General features: G+C 48.4%; 1 protein-coding gene across 4 annotated transcripts in view; it reads left to right on the top strand.

Annotated features, from left to right (window-relative positions):
• MAEA (macrophage erythroblast attacher, E3 ubiquitin ligase) overlaps positions 1–21,284 on the top strand; it is a 1,045,966-nt gene that overhangs the window by 941,047 nt on the left and 83,635 nt on the right. For all 4 annotated transcript variants that reach the window (XM_069632159.1, XM_069632160.1, XM_069632158.1 and 1 more), the window contains one exon: positions 15,551–15,746. In XM_069632159.1, the coding sequence (XP_069488260.1) occupies positions 15,551–15,746 (196 nt within the window). The remainder of the gene's footprint in view (positions 1–15,550; positions 15,747–21,284) is intronic.

Below are 21,284 nucleotides of genomic sequence, written 5' to 3'. Positions count from 1 at the left end.
TTTGACGTCCCAGGATAAAAGTTCAAGGTGCTAAAACCAGGGATTATACTGCCCCTGAGGGAACTCTTTCAGGGGCTATGCACCATAAGAAAACCCCTGTCCCAGAGCCCCTGCCTACACCTACTCCTCCCACTCCTGCTCCCTATGTAGTGCCAAACTCCTCACAGTGGACCACAGAGCAATTTGATAAAGTTATAAGGAGGATGTCCTGTTTTATTAATTTCTTTGATGACCACCCCAAGGTCCTCCCAAATCATCAGGGAACCCCACAAAGCAGGGCAGCAGCCACTTGGAGCGCGGGGCAGCAGTCATTCAGCCCGCTGTCAAAAGAGCCCTCCTAGACACTACACAGGCTACCACCTTGCATCAGGACCTAGGGTAAGATACTTATCATGCCACGCAAAGCTCACAAGACCCTACCACATGCACGACCCAGAGGACGAAGGGGACATGGTGGACTTGGACCAATATTATAATGACAACGATGAGGACGTATACATCATCCAGTCCTCTGAACACACCGACCCACCGGTGGCTGACTCCCCGGTAGACACAGTTACAATATAATGACCTGCTCCTAAAGGTGGCAGAGCACTTCAAAATAGACACACAAGAAGCCCAGGTTGAGAAAGACTTCATGAAGGACATATTTGGGGATAATGCAATCAACCCAATGTATTCCTGTTTCAATCGGTGCAGAGACGCATCCAACCATCTCTGCTTACACCCAATTTAACATCGGTAGTCAACCTGCACATCGAGATGATGTTCAGATTAGACCCCTTATACATTAGGGGGCAGTTAAAGTCTGACTCTTTAGTAGTTACGCCTACAAGAGAGAGGGCGGGACCCCACTAGCCTCTGCCAGAGCCCCTCCTGACAAGGAGAGTAAGAAATTCTACACCCTGGGCAGGAAGGTAGCTTCCTCAGAAGCCTACCAAGTAAGGATAGCTAATAACACAACATTATTAGCCAGTCATTGTTTTTTTATTTTAATAATCTTTATTAAGCTTTAAGCATGAAATAACAATACAAAGTAATGAATCAATTAGGTAAGCGGTCCCCTTGCCCCCGTGGCCCCAAAGCATGGGGCCACAGCGTCGGAGACCCCTGGGGGCAGATGATCACTGCCCCCGGGGTGAAAATCAAAAAAAAAAATCGAGGGATGGTGGGAGGGGGTTTGGGGGCTTGGGCCCACTAGGCCACCAGGGATAGAGGAAAAAGTGGTGTCCCTGGAAAGGGGAGGTACCTCTGTGGATTCCCACGGGTGTCCTCTTTTCGGAAAATGCATGGGGTTCCCTGTTTTCCTTGGTGGCTTGGACACCCGAGACCCATATCTGTATGGTGTGCCGGTCGGCAGAGAGTCTGAAATTCTGGTCTGAGAACAGACTTGGGGTTACTTGTGTTTTAGGCTTTCCCCTTGGCACCCAGGTAGGTGCACCCACACATGTGAGGTACCGTTTTCATCGGGACACCTATGGGAACGCGGGACGGTAGGCCATGTGATGTGTTTGTGTGGTTTCATAACGTTTTGACCCATTTGCTGGTGCCCTTTGTCACACAACCCTTGAATTTCCCAAATGTGACCTACATTTAGTCGCTCCTTTAGGCACCATACACTTTTGTAACCTGCACAAGTCACCTACCCTTGAAAAGGTCTGCCTGAGCTCTTTCATAAAATGTATGATTGCCGTTCCTCACCACATTGGTTTTCCCGATTTACACATGCTAAGTGCGTCTGTTCAGGCCGTGAGCGTAAAACTCCTGTGTACCATGGCTCCGTGTTTGGCTTGTGGTATTGCTTGTTTTGTAAAAAATGTGTGCTCTCCTAACTGCAAGAGTCGGGGGAATGTAGCGGAGCATTGCTTTTCTCAAAATTCATAGAAGCCATTGCTGTACCAAGCCAACCATGTCCAACACATACCTTTTTTCAGTCATTTTCCCGCTTTTCCCCCAATCTATGGCAGTTTCCCCTACCTAGATGTTGCCTGACCAACGCAAATCACCCCTTCCTAAACTTGGAATTTTGTCTACTTTTCAGAAATATATGCCTTTCTGTCCTCCAATTCGGCTTTCCTACCCTTTTCTTCCATTACGTCCATGCATGTCCAAATCGTCTACCTCTCTCAAAACGGATGATAGCCACATCAAATTATTTTTTTTTTGCTTCCACTCAACCTGTTCTTGAAAGTCAGGAAATTGGGGAATTCAGCACAGCAAACCATTCATTCCTAGCTCTTACAAGGAAAAAACCACAGGCTTCTTTGTACATCATTTTATTGCCATTTTTTGAAGAAACCCAACATTTTCCCCCTTTTTTGTTATTTTTTTCTCACCCCCCTACAGAAACCTAGTATTCCTGTGTGGCGTTACGACCGCCTACATGTGGGGAAAAAAATGAGTTAAATTTGGCCGAGATATCTCATGCAACAAAAAAGTTACAAGCCATTGAATGGCCACATACCGAAATCGCCAAAAAAGGCCCTGGCACTGAGGAGAAATACCCATGGCACTTAAAGGGTTAAGGAACTTCCAAACCTCTTGCCAAAACATATATACATAATTACAATAAAAAAACATGTGTTTGTAGGAAGCATGAGCATTACCGCAAGACCAACATTTGTCTTCATTATTTCTCTTGGATTTGGATATTTTTACAGGTGTAATAAAAGCACGATAGAAAAAGAAAAGCTGATATTGCATGATGTTTGCTAATGTTGATATACTCCTTATCTTAGAGTACAATAGGGACCACGTTTGATCATTAAAAGAGCAAACAAGATCATTCTCCCATTTAGAACGGAAGGGCCACTCTATATTTTTGGAGTATAGAATCTTATAAAATGTAGACGCTTTTATGTTGGATACCATAGTTAGTAATATGAGTCTTGAGGCTTCAGGTGTGAGGACATTATTTGAGCAACGATGGAGAGCATCCAAACAGGCATTAACCAATAGTCATTGTTACAAGTGGGATGAAATCGCTCAACAGGTAGACTCAATCCCAGAGCTCCTCAAAACACAGCTCTCGCTCAACATCAGAGAGGGGAAACAAGTAGCCAACTGCATCCTCAAAAACAACTTGGAAGCAGCGGACAATTCAAGGAGAATCGTGGCAGAAGGCTAACTGATTAAACGCCATGCATGACTATACCAATCGGGCTTCAAATTAGAAACTCAGGCAACCCTCCTAAACATGCCCATTGAACCCAACGCTTTGTTTGGCAAAGCTGTGGAGGGAGCTCTAGTGAGCGCAAAAGAGGAATATGATGCCCTCAAATCCCTAGGGCACCTCACCAACAAACACTTTCGACAAAGAGGGAGCTCTAAGTTTCATAGGACAAAACTCCTGACGGGCCCCAAATTACAATCAAGGTGGCCAAGGTTTATCCTGGGGTTCGTCACAAGGGCAGTTCTCAAAACGGGGTTCTCAAAGAGGCAAAGGAAGGCCTCGAAGTAGGTGTAGATCCTCCTCCTCCTCAAGGGGGGGTTCAACACCCCCTAAGCAATGACCATATGGCCCTTTGTGTATCGTGCATGCAGTGGATGGGGATGTAGAAGATGTAGAAGAACTATGACACCAAATAATCTAACCAACTCGGGAAGATGGCAAAGGTGCTGTTTTATAATCAATTATCTAAAACGGGGAGTTGGAACGGACATCAATGGACGTTTGCTCAAGCTCTCAGTGCATTTCTCATAAAAACCTTAAATGCAAAAAAAGTCAGACATCATACTACTTGGCAAATAAGAAAGACCTACGAGTGATTGGCTCATGGGGAACATCTATGCATGCTTTCTATACGGGCTGGTATTGTAATTGGCTATCTACTTTCAGATGTACAATCTTCAACACTATTAAGTATTGTTGGTCTTCAAACTATGAGGCCCTTCGTTATATGGCCCTCTATAAATAGTTGCCATGCTCGTGCCATGTCTGGAACGTTCGGTTCACTTAGCAGCACGTAAGCTCAGTCCCAGGTGCTAGACTTGACTTTACCTCCCCACCCAATTAGCCCATCATCTCATCACCCATGCCTTCTGCCATGAACATTTTCTTTGCACTTGGCCTTGCAATGTATTCTTGGGAATATATCGGAGTGCGAGCATGCATAATCGTTGTTCTAGGACTCCACGCTCAACTCTATTGCCATCCTTGGCTTACATGACAGAAGACCACAATTTGGTCCATTTTGCAGCATTTAAATGTCTTAGATGAATACAGTTTGGCACACTTGGTGTTCTTTCTTTGCACCTTAAGAAGGGTTGATTCAGCTCCTCACATTCACTGCCTTCAAGAATAGATAACCGACCTTGGCTGCTTCAGCGTTGACACCAGGCCAGACAGCCTCGCTATGCTCATCTACGAAATCAGCTTATTCTTGCTGCGACACAGTTCTTGCCTCTTCTTTCCATGGGTCCTGGCTTACCAAATTCATGACATAGATGTCCAGCTTCTATTCAATGGTGGCTTCGCCTGCACTCATATAGCCAGCTTCTACGATCACTTAGTCTACTTGTGTTACAGCATCTGTACAATTATTGAACGGCGTGCCTTTTCTGCTGTGCTTCGCACATGTGCAATCTTCTTTTCGCATATGAATGTTTACTTGATTCTTAACTTAGTCATCAGTTTCCATAAGATCCATTCATTCTTTTCAGCCAGTATCCTCATGGCGTGACTCTTGTCTCTTGTGACATCACCAGCTTCTCTTTGATTCTGTTTCATATTCCTTCAGGGAGTTCCTCCCTCAGATTGTCTCTTCGGGGAAACATTTGATGGGGTTTTCTTAGCGGATACCTTCTTTCGAATACTCGCCATGGTATGGTCCGAACAGCTCGGGTCAAGCATGGCACACACTCAGGCTTCCAACATATAGGAGGTAGGGGGGATGGGATTTCCTGTAGACGCATGCTATGATATGGCATTTATAATGCACCTATACACAAGTGTTTCAAGGCGCGATGCAGCAAAGAGGGGGAACAGAAGGAAGACCGAGACAATGATCCTACTAGGCCAGGTGTCATTCAGATCGCAAGTGCAGGGGAAGGGGGAAGAGGAAAAGTGTGGAGTGGGAGGGGGTGGGGACAGTGCAGTACATGGGGTAAAATAATAAATAAAACAATGAGAGAGGTAGGGCTAGCTGGTGGCAGGGACTGGTAAGTGCAGACATCAGGTGTCAAGTGCTGGTGGGGGACTGTAGCGATGCAGAGAACAGTCCCCAAGTGCGGGGGTTTCCAGGGAGGCAGTGCAGGTGTTTAACTGGTGGGGGAGGGAACCCGGGTCGAGATCAGATGGTGGCCAGGTAACCAGTACAGTTTCAGCCAGGAATTCAGCCGGGGAGAGGAGGAGAGAAAGCAGAAGCAAAGAGGAAGTTTGAGATGCTTCCGGAACCGGAAATGGTTCTCCAAGTTTCAGGGAGGCTGTTCCAGAGGGAGGTCCCAGCCAAAGAAAGAGATCTACCACCAACTTGTTGCTTCTAAAGGACGCCATAGAAATTTTCCCAGCAAAACGGGTAAACAAGAGTAGTTATTCAATGTACTTCCTTGTGCTGAAAAAATAACTAACAATGCACCCTGTCCTAAACCTGCTCCCTGCAAACACCTGTGCCAAGCCACAATAATTCTTCATGGCAACGTTACAGGAAGTGATCCCACTGCAAAAACCAGGGGAGACTGCATGGCATCCTTGTTTATGAATGATGCATACTTTCATATTTAAATGTTCCCAGCGCACAGAAGTTTCTTGTGTGTCAAAATAGCATACCAGCACTACCAATTCATGGTGCTACTCTTCGGCATAGCTTCCGCTCCAAGGGTATTCACCAAGGTATTAGCGGTAGTGGCAGCACATCTACGCAGAGAATCGATCCCAGTGTACCCTTATCTAGATGGCTGGCTGAAAAACGGGGTATCCACCCCCAAATTTTTAATCAAAACACCCAGAGAACAATCAATCTCCTGTTCCAGTTGGGATACTCAATCAACGAGAAAAAATAGTCTTGTTCCAAGCAAGACCAAACAGTTCTTAGGGGCAGTCATAAAGACAGAAGAGGGTCTAGTCTTTCCGTCAAACACAAGCGTAGAAAAACTTCTGATACAAATACCTCATTATCTAGCCGGTCGCCAAATGACCGTATGAAAAGCAATGCGCGTGCTCGGATGATGGTATCATGCATTTACCTGGTTACACACGCACGGCTGCGCGTGCATCCAATGCAAGAGTGGTGTCAGGCAAGCAGTCGGTGGGACGATCTAGTCGTTGTTTCACTCTCCAAATCTGTCCAGGCTAGCACAAAAATTATGGAAGTTGACACTCAAGCGGGGCATGTTCTAACATTGCAACATGTTTCAGGGGAAGTCAATTCTCTGGCAGACTCATTAAGCAGAGATCCTCTAACCGAAGAGCACGAGTGGCAACTCGACAGAAATATCCTACATGATGATATCTTCTCCTTATGGGGTTACCGCTACAAGCCAAAATACCCAATGCCCACACTTTGCATCTAGGTTTCCCCAACCCAGGTCCAACTGGAACGCCCTGTGGATGAGCTGGTTTGGTAAATTTGCTTATGCTTTTCCCCCGATACTGAGCAGGTTGGTGAACAAAATGACACTAATGCTAGTGGCTCCTATGTGGGCTAGACAGCCTTGGTTTCCGCATCTGCACAACCTGGCGATGTGCGATCCACTCAAACTCCTGTGCCCCTACAACATGCTCACACAGCACGGGGGGGGGGGACAACATACCACCCACATCCTCAGTCTATGAACTTGGCAGCTTGGCTCCTGAAGCCATAGAATTTGGCCATTTTAAACTACCTCAAAGGTGTATGGACATCCGCAAGGAGGCACGCAAACCAAACACTGTCATTTTAACAAATGGAAAAGATTTGTAATATGGTGCCAGTCAAAGAGTATAAACCAGATAGAATGTACCCCATCACACTTTCTCCTCTACATGCGCCACTTACTAGACTCCGGGTTAGTATTCAACACCATTAAGGTTCACCTGGCAGCTCTATCCACGTGCACCACTTCTCAAAGCAAGGTGTCCTGGTGGAAAGTCCCGGACATTAAGGCATTCATGGAAGGAGTAAAAAAAGACTCTACCCTCCCATTTCGAACCTGCCTCCAGCCTGGGATCTACACATAGTACTTGCAAAACTCATGGGATCCCCTTTGAACCTATGAATGAAGCCAGCTTTTCTGGTGGCTATCACCTCCATAAAATGAGTCGGTGAACTACAAGGTCATCAGTGTAAGACCCTTTCTTTGTTATTCACAAAGACAAGTTGGTACTACTAACACACCCTAGGTTTGCACCTAGGTTCATATCTAAGTTTCATGTCAACAGTCCATCTAACTACCAGCTTTCTTTCAAAGCCCTTCAAGCTCAGCGGAGAAATAAACTTCATACTCTAGATGTAAGAAGGGCAGTCCTTTACTATGTAAACAAGACAAAACCGCTAAGAAAAACAGACCACCTGTTTGTCTCCATAGCACCTGGCAGGGAAGGTGACCACGTTTCAAAAACGCCCTCTCCAGATGAATAGTCAGATGCATACATCTCTGATACTCTGTCAAATAAAACTCTGCCTTTCACACCAAGAGCTTACTCTACCAGGGGTGCATGAGCTACCTTGGCCTTTATTGCAAACGTCCCACTGGATGCCATTTGCAAAGCAGCTACAAGGAGCTCTAGCCATACTTTTACTCAACACTACTGAATTGACACACATTCTAAAGCAGATTCACAGGTGGGAAAAGTGGTGCTAAAGCATCTATTTGCAGAAGGTGGTGGGTTGTGAGAAGGTACAGTGGCAGATACTGCTTGCTAATCTATGCATAGCATTTGATCTAAGCAGATTCCACAAGACTCAGAAGGGATACAATTCTCACCGTAATCGTTTTTCTAATGCTTGTATCTGCTTAGATTCACATGGCCCACCCTTCCTCCCCCGTGGAGTAGAAGGTGCATAGATGCTTTTCTGGCTTCATCTGCTATAATGTGCTTTATTACACCTGCACTCGCGCTACACGTCATGCTAGATCATGTCAGAAACAAAACAATCTGAGGGACCTCAACGCGTGAAGGCTCATAAGTACAGTAGACGTCACACTAGGGGATAGTATTACTGGCATGCCCTGTCGACGTCCCTTTTTGAGTTTTGAAAACAAAAACTGTAATACTGCACAGCTCCAACTAGATATCGGCCTATGCATAGCATGTGCATCTAAGCAGATACAAGCATCAGAAATACGATTACGGTGAGTAAAACAAGTGCAGTTAGGAAAGTTGTGTTAAATTTGCAGATTGATTTCTTAATTAACAGCATAGAAGAGGATCCTCCCAAAAAATCATTTCTGGGATCGCCTTTCTCTTCTTAACCTCTATTCTCCAGCATGGGGTCTGGCATGGATTCACATGCTCATGAATATTCCCCGTCGTCAGGCTGGGAATCCTCGGTAAAGAAAAACGCAGTATCAGTTTCGTTTCTGATCTGTCTTTCGTAGTAATAACCAATCATTGGTCTCTGCGTCATACTGACCACAGCCAATGACTGCCCTCTACCTAAGCACCGCCTCTGGCAGCCATCTTCAGATTTTTACCGCACGTTCATGTGTTGGGATCCTCGTGCTATTGCTCTCGAGCGTTAGTGCTATTTTTTCACGTTTTTTTTCTCAAAACTTCGTTTTTTCCGGTCAAAAGAGCCTCAAGCTCCACCGACTCTCCATCCGATCAACGGGGACCCGTGTCGGATTCGTCTGCGCCCCTCAAGGGTGAAGATTTCGTCGAGCTACGTTTTGGAGGACTCCAGAAGCTTCTCAGGCCTGGACATGGCCCAGGAGAAGGGAAGCTCGACGCCCGGAAAGCTGTTCAGGGCCTGCCCTGGATGCCAGCTGCAGAACGTCTTTAAGGAGGACGAACACTCCTTTTGTCTCTACTGCTTACATGAGGACAAGACGCACGTGGAGAAGGACTGTGCGTTTTGCGGCAATATGTCAGAGCGGACCATGAAGGACCGCCACCAACGCCTCGCCAACTGGCTGGAAGGGAAGAGCCCGTCAGGCGAGAAGAAGAGGAAGAAATCCGAGCGGTCTTCTAAGACCTTTGAGGATGCCCCGGCGACGGGGGTCCAACACAAGGCCAAGCACCGCGAGTCCGCTGGCACCGGGAGCGCCGAACGGTCGGGCTCTACGGGCGCCAGGCAGGGCGCACCCTCCCCGGCACCTTCAGCCACGAGCCAAAGTTCTGGGTCGGGTAAGAGGAAGGGCGAGCACCCGGCGAAGCTCCTGGAGAGGCCCCGGTCGAGCTCGAAGGCCCCATCGGAGGGGGAGCGAGGCAGTGTCCCCCCCCCCTCAAGGATAAGGCGGTGAGCGCACCTAAGGTGGTGAAGGCCTTAATCCATCCGGCCAAACCCTCTATCGATACTGTCGCGGCGGCCCTGGCTCAGCCTGTGGAGGCTACACCAGTGGTGGCGACCTCGGGGCTCAGAGTCTCCCTGCCACCTCGGAGGGAGTCCTCTTTTGTGCCCATCGATAGGACCCCCGTGAAATCCCCGGCGGGGAAGAAAAAGGGGGGGCAGGGCGTCGTCGTAGATTCGGCCTCAGAGGAAGAGCTGATCGAGGTCTTAAGCCACGGCCTTGGCGTGGATGAAGACCGGCCCGTCGGGATGGATCCCGACGCAGGTGACGACGACAGGTGCCGAGGGGGCCCCTGATCGCCCGTCGGATTCCCCTCTGCCAGCGCCGCAAGACAACTCGGCGGCCATTTTGTTGGCTATAAAGTCCTTATGCTCAGAGATAAGGACGAGAGGAACCTCTCCCGTCGGGGGATCTTGAACCGGGACCTTCTGGTGTTCCCCCGCCCAAGAAAAGAAGGATTCACCCTCCACCTCCTTTTCAGCCGTCGCGACCCGTCCAGCCCTCCTCCCCGTCCACCCGAGGGGATGATACGGGGACTGACACGGCAGCGACGGGTACGGACGACGAGGTATACGACGAGGATCTCCCGTCACCTCCCACCAGGGCTTCTCCGCCCGACGAGATTGGATCGTTCCACTCCATGATCGCCATGGCATCCGAGCTTTTCCAACTCTGCCCTGAGGAGAAGAAAAAGGAAGGATTCCTTTATCAACGGCGCGAGGCCAAGAGGAAGACGGTCCTCGCGGTGCCTCTACTGGACGACATTTGGGATGAGGGCCTCGCCCTCCTCAAGAACCCTTCCACGACGCCAGCTAGAAGAGACCGGTACGAGAAGAAGTACTGGGTCCCGGACGCGGCCCCCCTGTGCCTCCGGGCGCAGCCTACCCCGGACTCCGTTGTCTCCGCGGCGGCCAGGAAGAAAGCGGGGGGGGGGTGCGGCCTCCACATCGACTTCCCCACCGGACGGTGAGGGAAAGAAATTGGACGCTATGGGACGCAGGGTCATCTCGTCTGCGGCGACGACGATTAAAGCGGCCAACGCCTTGGCTATCGTGGCCCGCTACGACAGGGAGCTATGGTACAAACTGGCTCCCCTGCTGGACTTCCTACCGGACGACAAGAGGGCGGATGCCCTGGAGACCCTACAGGAAGGTGAGGTGGCGTCGGACCACGCCATCACTATTGCGACGGACATCGTCGACACTGGGTTTCGCCAGTTGGGCAACGGCGTGTGCCTTAGGCGGCGTGGATGGCTCAAGGCTACGGACTTCCGTCAAGACGTACAGACCAGAGTCCTGGACATGCCGTTCGATGGGAACAACCTGTTTGAGAAAACAGTGGACGATTCCCTTCAGGCCATTAAAGTGGACACTGAGACGGCCCGGGCCCTTGGGGTTCTACAGCAACGACGGACGCCCTTTCGGGGCAGCGGAGGCAAGGGCGCCTCCAAAGGTTCCGGCGGCCGTTTCTCTACCTACCGTCAAGCGGCCCGCTCGTCGTCTCAGGAGGCCTACACAGGACGAGGCAAGTCTGGCGGACCCCGCCGTCATCGCCAAGGAGGTCAAGGCAGCAAAGCCTCGTCGAAACAGGATTGAACCGGCCGTGGGGTCGGTCCCCCACCGAAGCACCCCGGTGGGAGGCCGGCTGGCGAGCTTCGTCAGCGTGTGGGAGTCCATCTCCACCGACCGTTGGGTGCTGGACGCCTTAGCCCGGGGCCACGCGCTCGAGTTTCAAAGAAGGTGCCCACGCGTCCCCCCCGTGGCCAGGAAAGAGCTTCACGTCCCTCAGCTTCTCCTGGAGGAAAAGGCGTTGCTCAGGAAGGGCGCCATCAAACTCGTCCCAAAGAGGCTTCGGGGCTCCGGAGTTTACTCGAGATACTTCCTCGTGAAGAAGAAGACGGGAGGATGGCGCCCCATCCTAGACCTGCGACGTCTGAACAAGTTCATCAAGGCGCAGAAGTTCCGGATGGTCACCCTCCAGCACGTCCTGGGTCAGCTGGAGGAAGGAGACTTCCTGTCGTCGTTGGATTTGGAGGATGCCTACTTCCATATTCCCATCCTAAAGGGGCACCGAAAATTCCTCAGGTTTGTGGTCCAAGGGCGTCACTACCAGTTCAAAGCCCTCCCCTTCGGACTACGGTCGGCACCCAGGGTATTTACCAAGTGCCTTGCACCGGTGGCGGCGCAGCTGCGCCGCGAGGGGATCCACGTCTACCCCTACCTGGACGACTGGCTCATCCGAGCCAAGACGAGGGAGCTCGCCGTGGAACACATTGCAAGGACCGTCCAACTTCTCACGGACCTGGGATTCTCCGTGAACTACGCCAAGTCCCACCTGGTACCCGCGCAAAACACACTGTTTCTGGGAGCGAAGCTCGACAGTGTCCCTACTGGCCTCCCCGTCGGAGGAAAGGACCAGGTCCATCCTGGGCAAGGTACAGCGGATGATGGTTTCCGACGCGGCCAAGGTGAGGTCCATCAAGTCCCTCCTCGGAATGATGTCTTCTTGCATCTACCTCATTCCCATGTGCAGGCTCCGGATGCACCCGTTGCAGGAGTTCCTGGACGCGCGCTGGATCCAAACGACGGGCGGCTTCGAGGAGAGGATCACACTCGAGAGTTTCTGCCGAGCGGTCCGGTGGTGGGGCACCCGCGCGCATCTGACGGCGGGCATGGACTTCCAGACCCCAGACCACCAGGAGACAGTGACCACGGATGCCTCCCTGGAAGGATGGGGAGCGCACACCAAAATCTGCATGCGAGAGGCCTCTGGCTCCCGACGGAGAAGTCCCTCCATATCAACGTCCTGGAGCTCCGTGCAGTGTTCTGGGCCCTCAGGTCCTTCCTTCCGTCCCTCAAGGGCAAGGTGGTGAGGATCTTCACCGACAACACTACCACCATGTTTTACATCAGGAAACAGGGCGGAACCAGGTCCCCAGCACTGTCCAAGGAGGCGCAGGACCTGTGGCATTGGGCCGTCGCCCAAAGGATGTTTCTGGTGGCGTTTCATCTGGCAGGGATAAAAAACACCATCGCCGACTCACTCAGCAGGGAGCTGCGCTCGTGCCACGAGTGGGAACTACGGCAGGATCTAGTGGATCGCCTCTTCTGACGGTGGGGCACACCCCAGATCGACCTGTTCGCGACGGTGACGAACTCCAAGTGCCGGAGGTTCGCCAGCAGGTTTCCCCAGGCGAGGAGCATGGGCGATGCTTTCTCGGTCCCCTGGGAGGGCCTGTTCCTCTACGCGTTCCCTCCTTTGCCACTGCTAATCCGGCTCGTCAACCAGCTCAAGAGGTCACGGTGCAGGATGATCCTCGTCGCACCTGCATGGCCGAGGCAGATATGGTTCCCGGACCTTCTGGACTTATCAGCGTCCCCGCCAATCAGGCTGCCGGTGGACGCGGATCTACTCTCCAGGGAAGAAGGCGCCATCCTCCACCACGACCCGAAATCGCTGAACTTGCAGGCCTGGCTCCTGCAGCGCTAGAGTTTGGAAGATACGACATACCGGCCGACTGCAGAGAGGTTCTTGCAAAGGCCAGGGCGTCCTCGACTCTTAAATGCTACGGACACAAATGGAAGAGGTTCTCTGTCTGGTGCCACGCACAGAAGATTAACCCTCTACGGATTACGGCCCCCCAGGTACAGCCGTACCTGCTGACGTTGGCCAAAGCTGGACTGGCACACGTGTCCATCAAGATTCATCTTGCTGCGATCTCCCGATACACCAGGACCACGGGCCGGACGTCCTTGTGGTCTCATCGTCTGGTGAAAGAGTTCATGAAGGGACTGTTCAGATCGTTCCCGCCGGTGAAGGCTCCGGCCCCGGCGTGGGAGCTCAACGTGGTGCTGACCAAGCTCATGGGACCTCCGTTCGAGCCTCTGCACTCGGCCCCGTTGAAGTTTCTGTCGTGGAAAACAGCGTTTCTTGTGGCCATCACCACCGCACCACGGGTGGGAGAGATCCAGGCCCTTTCCTGCAAGGCCCTGTACTTGACTTTTCACGACACGAGGGTAGTGCTCAGGACGCACCCCTCCTTCATGCCCAAGGTACCGTCGGACTTCCATCTCAACGAACCCTTGGTGTTGCCTGTGTTCTTCCCGTCGCCTTCGTCGCCGGCTGAGAGGACTTTGCACTCGCTGGATGTGGCTAGAGCGCTGAAGTTCTACGTGGACCGCACAAAGTGTTTTCGGAAGACGTCACAACTCTTTGTGAATTTTGGACCTGTCAATCAGGGGAAGGCTCTCTCGAAGGCTTCCATTTCCAGATGGCTCTCCGGCTGTATCATGTACTGTCATCGGTTGGCAAACCGACCGCTGCCTGGCCGTCCGAGAGCCCATTCCACCAGAGCGATCGCAGCCACCACGGCGTTCCTTTCTGGTGTGCCCCTGCTGGACATATGCAGGGCTGCTACGTGGAGGTCGACGCACACCTTCACGAAATTCTACTGCGTCGATTGGGATTCCAGGGAGGAGTCCAGGGTCGGCCAAGCAGTGCTGCGCAACCTGTTCGCCTGAGGTGAGCCTGGTGAGGAGGTAAGATGCTTAATGTTGGGTTTGATGTAATGCTTAATGTTGAGCCTTTGCCACCTCCCGTGGTTGTGCATGTGTGTACTGCTATGTATTCTTTATTCATGAGCATGTGAATCCATGCCAGACCCCATGCTGGAGAAGGAACAAGTTACTTACCTGTAACTGTTGTTCTCCAGCATGGGTCTGGCATGGATTCACATGCAAACCCTCCCGCCTACCCCTCTGCGGCTCTTCACTTGGTCATACTGCCACTTCACGTGCTTCCAAATCTGAAGATGGCTGCCAGTGGCGGTGCTTAGGTAGAGGGCAGTCATTGGCTGTGGTCAGTATGACGCAGAGACCAGTGATTGGTTATTACTACGAAAGACAGATCAGAAACGAAACTGATACTGGTTTTTTCTTTACCGAGGATTCCCAGCCTGACGACGGGGAATATTCATGAGCATGTGAATCCATGCCAGACCCATGCTGGAGAACAACTGTTACAGGTAAGTAACTTGTTCCTTCCCTGACTGGAACCCTCTGTTACCTGTGTCGCCATATCTAATGAATGTAGCTTTAATACTGTGTTTTTAGATTTTGAGTTCCCCATTATATCCTTGTCCTGAATGAGTGAGTGTTTGTACCCAGTGGATTCAGACCACTAAAACTGCATCAGCGCAACATTAACTTTATCTACATATCAAACGCTGCATTCAAACTTGCTGTAGAGCTGTCTCTCATGGGGCCTCAGTGTTCAGCCCTGCCCATGCTCCCTCCCACCACGCAGACCTCACTATCCTCCACTCTGCTCCTCCTTTCATCCTGCAATCGCTTGCCTCCAGTTGCCCCCCTCATTCCCTTCCAGCTACAGAACTGTACTCCACACTGTGGCTCACTTTCCTGGCCGTGGAAAAGGAATATGGCATTTGCTCAATTTTTTTCACAACCACAGATTCCATGTGCTGCGTGCTTGCTGTAGGTTCTGTTTTAAAATGCTACCATTATTATTGGCATTGTGGGATTAATCCTGGGCTTATAATAGCAAGATTGCCCAACTCTTTGTCCATTTACCAGGTGTCGATAAAGCTGAACCCTCATTAGAAGGCCCTTTCATATTAACATGGGCTGGAGACATTTCTCAACTGGTGACGTCCGTTGGATTGTCACAGCATTGATTTGTTGCCACAATAGGATTGTCAAAAAGAATTCCATTTTGGTAATTTGTCCTTAATATGACGACAACCCTCTACTCTCTCCATACTTTTTGTACAGAAATGCCAGTATAACGTGTGTTGGGTTATATTCAGATGTCAATTTGAGCCTTAATATTCAGTAATATGCAGTCATAAAAACTTTACACATGTTCACAATTTATATGAAAGGGCACAAGTGATTTGCTTAAAATCACACTATTTTTGGTTGCATGCTAAATAAAGCTTTAAAAACCAAGCACACATAGCAGCTTAGCATTTCAGCACATCTAATTTTGCCTAAGCTATACTGGTAAAAATTGAAAATCATCGCTGTTAAGCTGTGATTAGTCTGTGTGTTGTTTGAAACAATATTTCTTCTTGAATCCTGTGTTTTCCCTGACTACCTGTTAGACAATGCTATAAGGAGGACGGAACTTCCAAAAACCCTGACTGTCCTGTATGCAGCAAGTCTTTGAACAAGCTGGCCCAGCCTTTGCCAATGGCACACTGTGCCAACTCTCGACTAGTCTGCAAGATTTCTGGTGATGTAATGAATGAAAATAATCCACCCATGATGTTACCCAACGGATACGTGTATGGTTACAATGTAAGTGTAAAATACAGGACTACTAGTTAAACTGTTTTATGCCATTAATGATTGCTCAACTTATGGTCATGGGTGTTTTTATAATTTAAGGTGGTCTTATATAGTGCACCCTCTGCCATTGTTGTTTATGCATGGGATGGAGGTACAGTGGGAGGAGCACGGGTGGCATGTGCAAAGCCTGAGTTGCAGATGTGTGAAATCTGAAGTACCAGACTCCGGTGTGGTGGTATGTCTCTAGGTTATTTAATGTGGTGATACTTTGATAACTGTCAATACAGAAGGGAGAGTCTAATATTGGTAAGTTGCCAGCGCTAATATACCAAGAGAACCCCCTAGTTTGGATGCAGATTCAGTATGTGTAGTAGGCTGGTATGGGTCTATGCAGAAAGAGCACTCCCAGCTCTTCAGTGGGTAGTCTGGTGGTGGGATGAAAGTAGGAATTACACAGCAGTCTGCATGGGGATTTGTGTATGTAGAGAGAGGTGTGAAGAGATTACCATGGTGAGTAGGTTAGTGGGTGGCATGTGTGAAGTTCTGGACTGACGGTACCTATTCCGGGGGGCGTGGGATGTAACTGTCTTTGTATTTATTTTTATGTTGATTATTGATTATATCTTGTGTTTAACATTTGCATAGAAAAATCTTTGAACTATCCTCTTGTCATAAGCACGTTGTAGCCTGACAAATTGTTTGTAATAAGAGAATAACAAACCGTGTCACCTGACAAACCTTTTTATTTATTATTTTATTTAATTCATGCTCTCTTGGCCGGCACTCATCACAGCAACAGTGGTATAATCGTTGGATCTCGGTTATATAGCAGACAGTACTGCTCATTCTATCATCGGTACTGTATCTCGTACTAGCGTGCCTAGGCATCACTGACGAATATGAACCCTGAGCGTAGCCTGGTTACAGCAGCAGTTGGTACAGGAAGTCCAAGAGTATATAAAACTCAAATTATAATTTGTATTATTGAGTGGATTGGATACTAGCTAAGCCCTGCTCCACAACCATTCTCGGCAAGCCTATACATAATTTTCTGTTTTATTTCCTTCAGATAACATAAACTTTATCCAAATCATATGCAGCACATTTGCATTAGTGATATTTCTTTTCTCTTCAGCTCTTTTTATATCCATGCAGCATCACACATTCACACACCACACAATGAAGTGTTCTTGTATTCTGAGACGAACAAAAGGCAACAGAAAAGCAAATCAACAGGAATGGAAAACAGCGGATTGACAAAACAAGTTAATTATGTTCAAGTATGGTTGAATATGCATGCCTTCCTTAGTGGACGTGGAGGAAGCAAATGACTGAGAACATTCTGGCAACTGTATCAGAGGTTCTGGAGGTGGGGATTTTAAGAGCAGTGATCAGCAGAGCCTACATCTTTAGTGAGATGTTGAATATTGTCTTCTAGTTGAGTTGGCACAGGTGCAGACATTGGTAGGTCAGGCACCGCTGTTTAAAGGAGATTATACTTTTTTCTCTTGAGCATGAAGTAAGGAAAAATCAGTCCATAACCTCATACAGCACACTTCACTGTTCAAAGTACCCACATCCAACTGCCTCCAACCTAACAAGTATGTGTCTTATTATTTAATCTAATTTGTATCCTGCATGAAATAAGAGCCCATTTGATTAGCAATGCTGTACTAATATTAGTGCCACCAGAAGTTATTTGTGCCCAGGACATAAAAGCAGCAACAATACAGCATGTTTGCGTACCGCTGAAGTAAGACATTGGTGAGATTAATCCGGGCTTGCAACTTTTTTAAAATTCCACTAGAGCTGCAGTACCAGTAACTTAGTTTACCTATTTGACCTAAGAGAAATGCACTCGACCCATGGTAAAGGTTGACAAAAAAAAATGCGCTGTTAGTGAAATGGTGCATGTTACTACAAATCCACTTTTTTTGGCATACTGCTGCCACCCAGAGGCTAGCCATGCACAGTGAAACATTTGACACTTAATGCAATCAAGATGAAGGTTAACTAAAAGTGTCAAACATTCCTTGCAAATGCTACTCGCCCTTCATGAAGTTTACTCGACTGTGCGAGTGGTCGAGTAGACTTTGCAATCCCTAGGTGAGTGTATGTAAAAGGTTAGCTGCATGAATTGACACAGATAAATATATATATATATAATAAAAAAAGACTCTGAAAACAGTTTGGCCAGCTCTCCCGCAGGTGGAAATATGTATGATGCAATCATAATCATAGAGCAAAGCGAGCTTTGGAGGCTAACCTTTAACGTTATTGCAGTAGGTCTCTAGGTGTATTGACTGAATTGAACTATTGATCACTACTTTGCAGAAACATCTAGTTAGCTTTGTGTAGTCCTTATGTAAGAAGAAAAAAAGTAGAAAACTAAGAGTGGATTGCGTAGCAGGAAGAGAACTGGGCAATCTAGTATAAAGCAGCACAGTGATAAGATAGCATGTCAAGGAGTTTGGGGGATCAGCTCATGGGTGGAGCATCAGTTTCACAGATATATGCAACCAGCAGGTCACAGAACTAAGTTTACCATCAAAAGAATTTGGCTGTAAAATCATGTACATTTTCAGAAGTGTTCGTGTCAATAAGATGCATCGTTCCCCAATAAAATATAGTTGACACTGAGATTTAGATACACTAATCTTTACTGTAAAGCATGGAGACAATGCAGTGTTTTACAGCAGCAATACTGTAATTATGCTTCATGTAATAACTTAAATCTTTAGGAATGGAATTGCATGACTGTCCTTTAACTTTTATTGTTTTTAACACATACTGGTTTTTGCCATACAGGATATAGTTAGCTTAGTATTATCCTGATTTCTTCTGGGTTGTAATTATTTGAAAAAGAACAACATCTCGCGTAACTCTCCCACACATGCCTTTGGCACGAGTGGAGCAGATAAGTACTGCTGCACTCTGTCCATTAACCCCTTTGAACTTGCAGTGGAGAGAGCCTTGAGGGCAAGGGGAATTCCGGATGAGCTATGTTTTCAATGAACACAGAAACATAAATAGCTAGCCTTGCTACACAAGTGTCAATTTAATTAGCAAACCTACAGAATTGCATAGCAAATTGCTATGTGACACTGCTTATTTTATGCCTTGGTGTAAGCGCATTGACAATAAATGAGGGAGGGGGGAGCATAAGGAGAGGAACAAAACAGCCAACAAACTATCGTTCTAGGCCTGGCAACATTTCAGATAGTGTAAAAGCATTGACAATAAATGAGGGAAGGAGGTGGGGCGGGCAGAAGGAGAGGAACAAAATAGCGAACAGCAGACTATCGTACTAGGCCTGGGGGCATTTCAGATAGTGTAAGAGCATTGATCATAGTGAGGGAGGGGGAGAGGAAGACTGGGACAGAAAGAGATAGAGCTAGGCAATCAGAATGAATATGGTGAGCAGAGGTAAGGCCAGCGAAATTGAAATGACCAGGAGCATACATAAAAAGGGAGGTGGTGCAGAGATGTAGAGGACACCATGATGCAAGTGCCCATGATACATTTAAAATCTCAACATAGTTGTTACCTCCATAGTCTGTGTTATTTCGGGCGTCACTGAGTGTGGAAGCAGCGGGCTCATACATATTACACTCATACATATTAGTGTGTGCTTGCTTTTGCAGCAGTGTACCTGGGAACTGTGAAGGCATCATGAAGCCAGAGACGGGCAACAGAGTCAAAGTTCAAAATAAAATGATTTATGATTGCAAATGGTCCGGATGGTTGAAGGCCTAACTTGCCCTATGCTAAGGTGGGATTTCTCTACCTGAACAAAAGTCTGAGTCTGTAAGTTCAACTTAAGTCTGTGTCCAAAACCTATCCTTGCCCTCACAACGAAAGCTAAACAATGTGTAGGGATGTCAGTATTAAAGGTAATGCTGATCAAACAAAAGTACTGTGCTTCCTCCAGCTCTTAGCTTCCTTTTCAGTGCCCCTTACCCGAGTGCAAGAACGTTCCACAAAAAATAAATCTTTGGTTTAAAGTTCACAACAGTTCCACAAAGTATTGGGATTCTCTTCCCCAAGTTCCAGGCAACACAATTCTACAGAAAAGGGTCTTGAGTATTTTGTCTTCAAGACCACTATAAAGTTCATCAAGTCGCAGTATTCCCTTCCCCAAGACTTCAACTTGCCAACATCTGCTTGGCCTCTGTCTCTCAATGTTCAAACAAGTGCAAAATTAACTCAACTTTCCCTTCTGGATAAGATTATCCGTTCATTCATTCAGCTTACTCTTTCTTGGTGAGCTTTAGCAAGGTCTTTGCTGCCACAATTGAGAGTTCTCTGCTCTAGGCACAGTTGGGGGACCACAAGGTCTACCCATTACAGGTCACGCAACCAGGAACCTGAGGTTCTTTGACCCACACAGGTTCTTCTGCTTTTGCTCCTGTTTGAAAGTTCCCACTCACTTGGCCTCTCCTTGTCAGCCTCTTGGCTTTGCCACACTGAGTCACACAACTTGGGCTAATCCATGGCCTTGCCACACTATATTCAATCACTTAGTGGTTATTTCACTCCTTTACCACCTTGCGATCATGCTCTCTCGCAATCTTCCACTCTTGCTTTCTTGCTGCTTACTTGGCTTTCACAAGACACTGTTTGCAGTTCCAATGCATTTCTCGCTTCTTGTAACTTACCTCATTCAGTGCAGTATTCAATAAAGGTTTTATTCGAAGGGATTGTCATCCAACGTATTCCTTATCTTGATAGATTACATCCCAGCGTGCTGGCCTCGGAAATATTTTCAGCAGAGGGCGCTACGTGTCGACGTCCCTCCAGCTGGTGTCCCTCATCCGAACCGTCAACCCCACGGTCCGGCTTCAAAAAGTGTTGTGATTGTGGGAAGAAAATGTCGTTAACAGATCCTCACAGGATCTGCTTGTGGTGCCTGGGATCAGAGCATCACTGTTCGGAATGCGAGGACTGTATGTCCATGACGGAGAAATCCTTGAAGGGGCGTAAGGGGAAGCTAGAAAGAGGTAAGACTCTTAAAACTTCTACTCCCTCGAAAGTTTCTTCGGCAGAGTCGAGACATTCGTCTCCTCGCCGTCACAGGAAACATCCCCGTTCAATGTCTCGAGGTGGTTCAAATCAGTCTTTGAGATCGAGACACTCTAAGAAGAGGCGTCGTAGATCTCCCTCTTCTTCGTCTTCTGTCTCCCCGGAAAGACTCACCTGCCCCACGAAACACAGCTCTCCAGCAAAGTGGGAGGAATTCCCTAAGAAAATTCTTACAGTCTTCGAGAAAGCGGCCTCGACACCCTTGGAGACGGCTAAAGGTGATACCCTGGGTGAAAGACCCGAAAAATCAAAACGCCGCGAGTCGTTGCACCCGGCAAAAGAAACTACCCGAGAGCGTCATGAACCCTCGAGTAAAGGCAGTAAGTCCGCCGATGCATAAATCAGTTGCATCGACAGTCGTTGACGCCAATGTCGATAAGACAGACCCACAACTGTCACTACATCTCAGAAAATAGAGGTGTCGAGGACCTCGACCATGATCTCGAGGATGCCGTCGACAACTTC

Source organism: Ambystoma mexicanum, chromosome 6q (assembly GCF_040938575.1).
Source record: "Ambystoma mexicanum isolate Mex_15411 chromosome 6q, UKY_AmexF1_1, whole genome shotgun sequence".
NCBI classification, from domain to species: domain Eukaryota; kingdom Metazoa; phylum Chordata; class Amphibia; order Caudata; family Ambystomatidae; genus Ambystoma; species Ambystoma mexicanum.
This window is presented reverse-complemented; position numbering and strand designations above follow the sequence as displayed.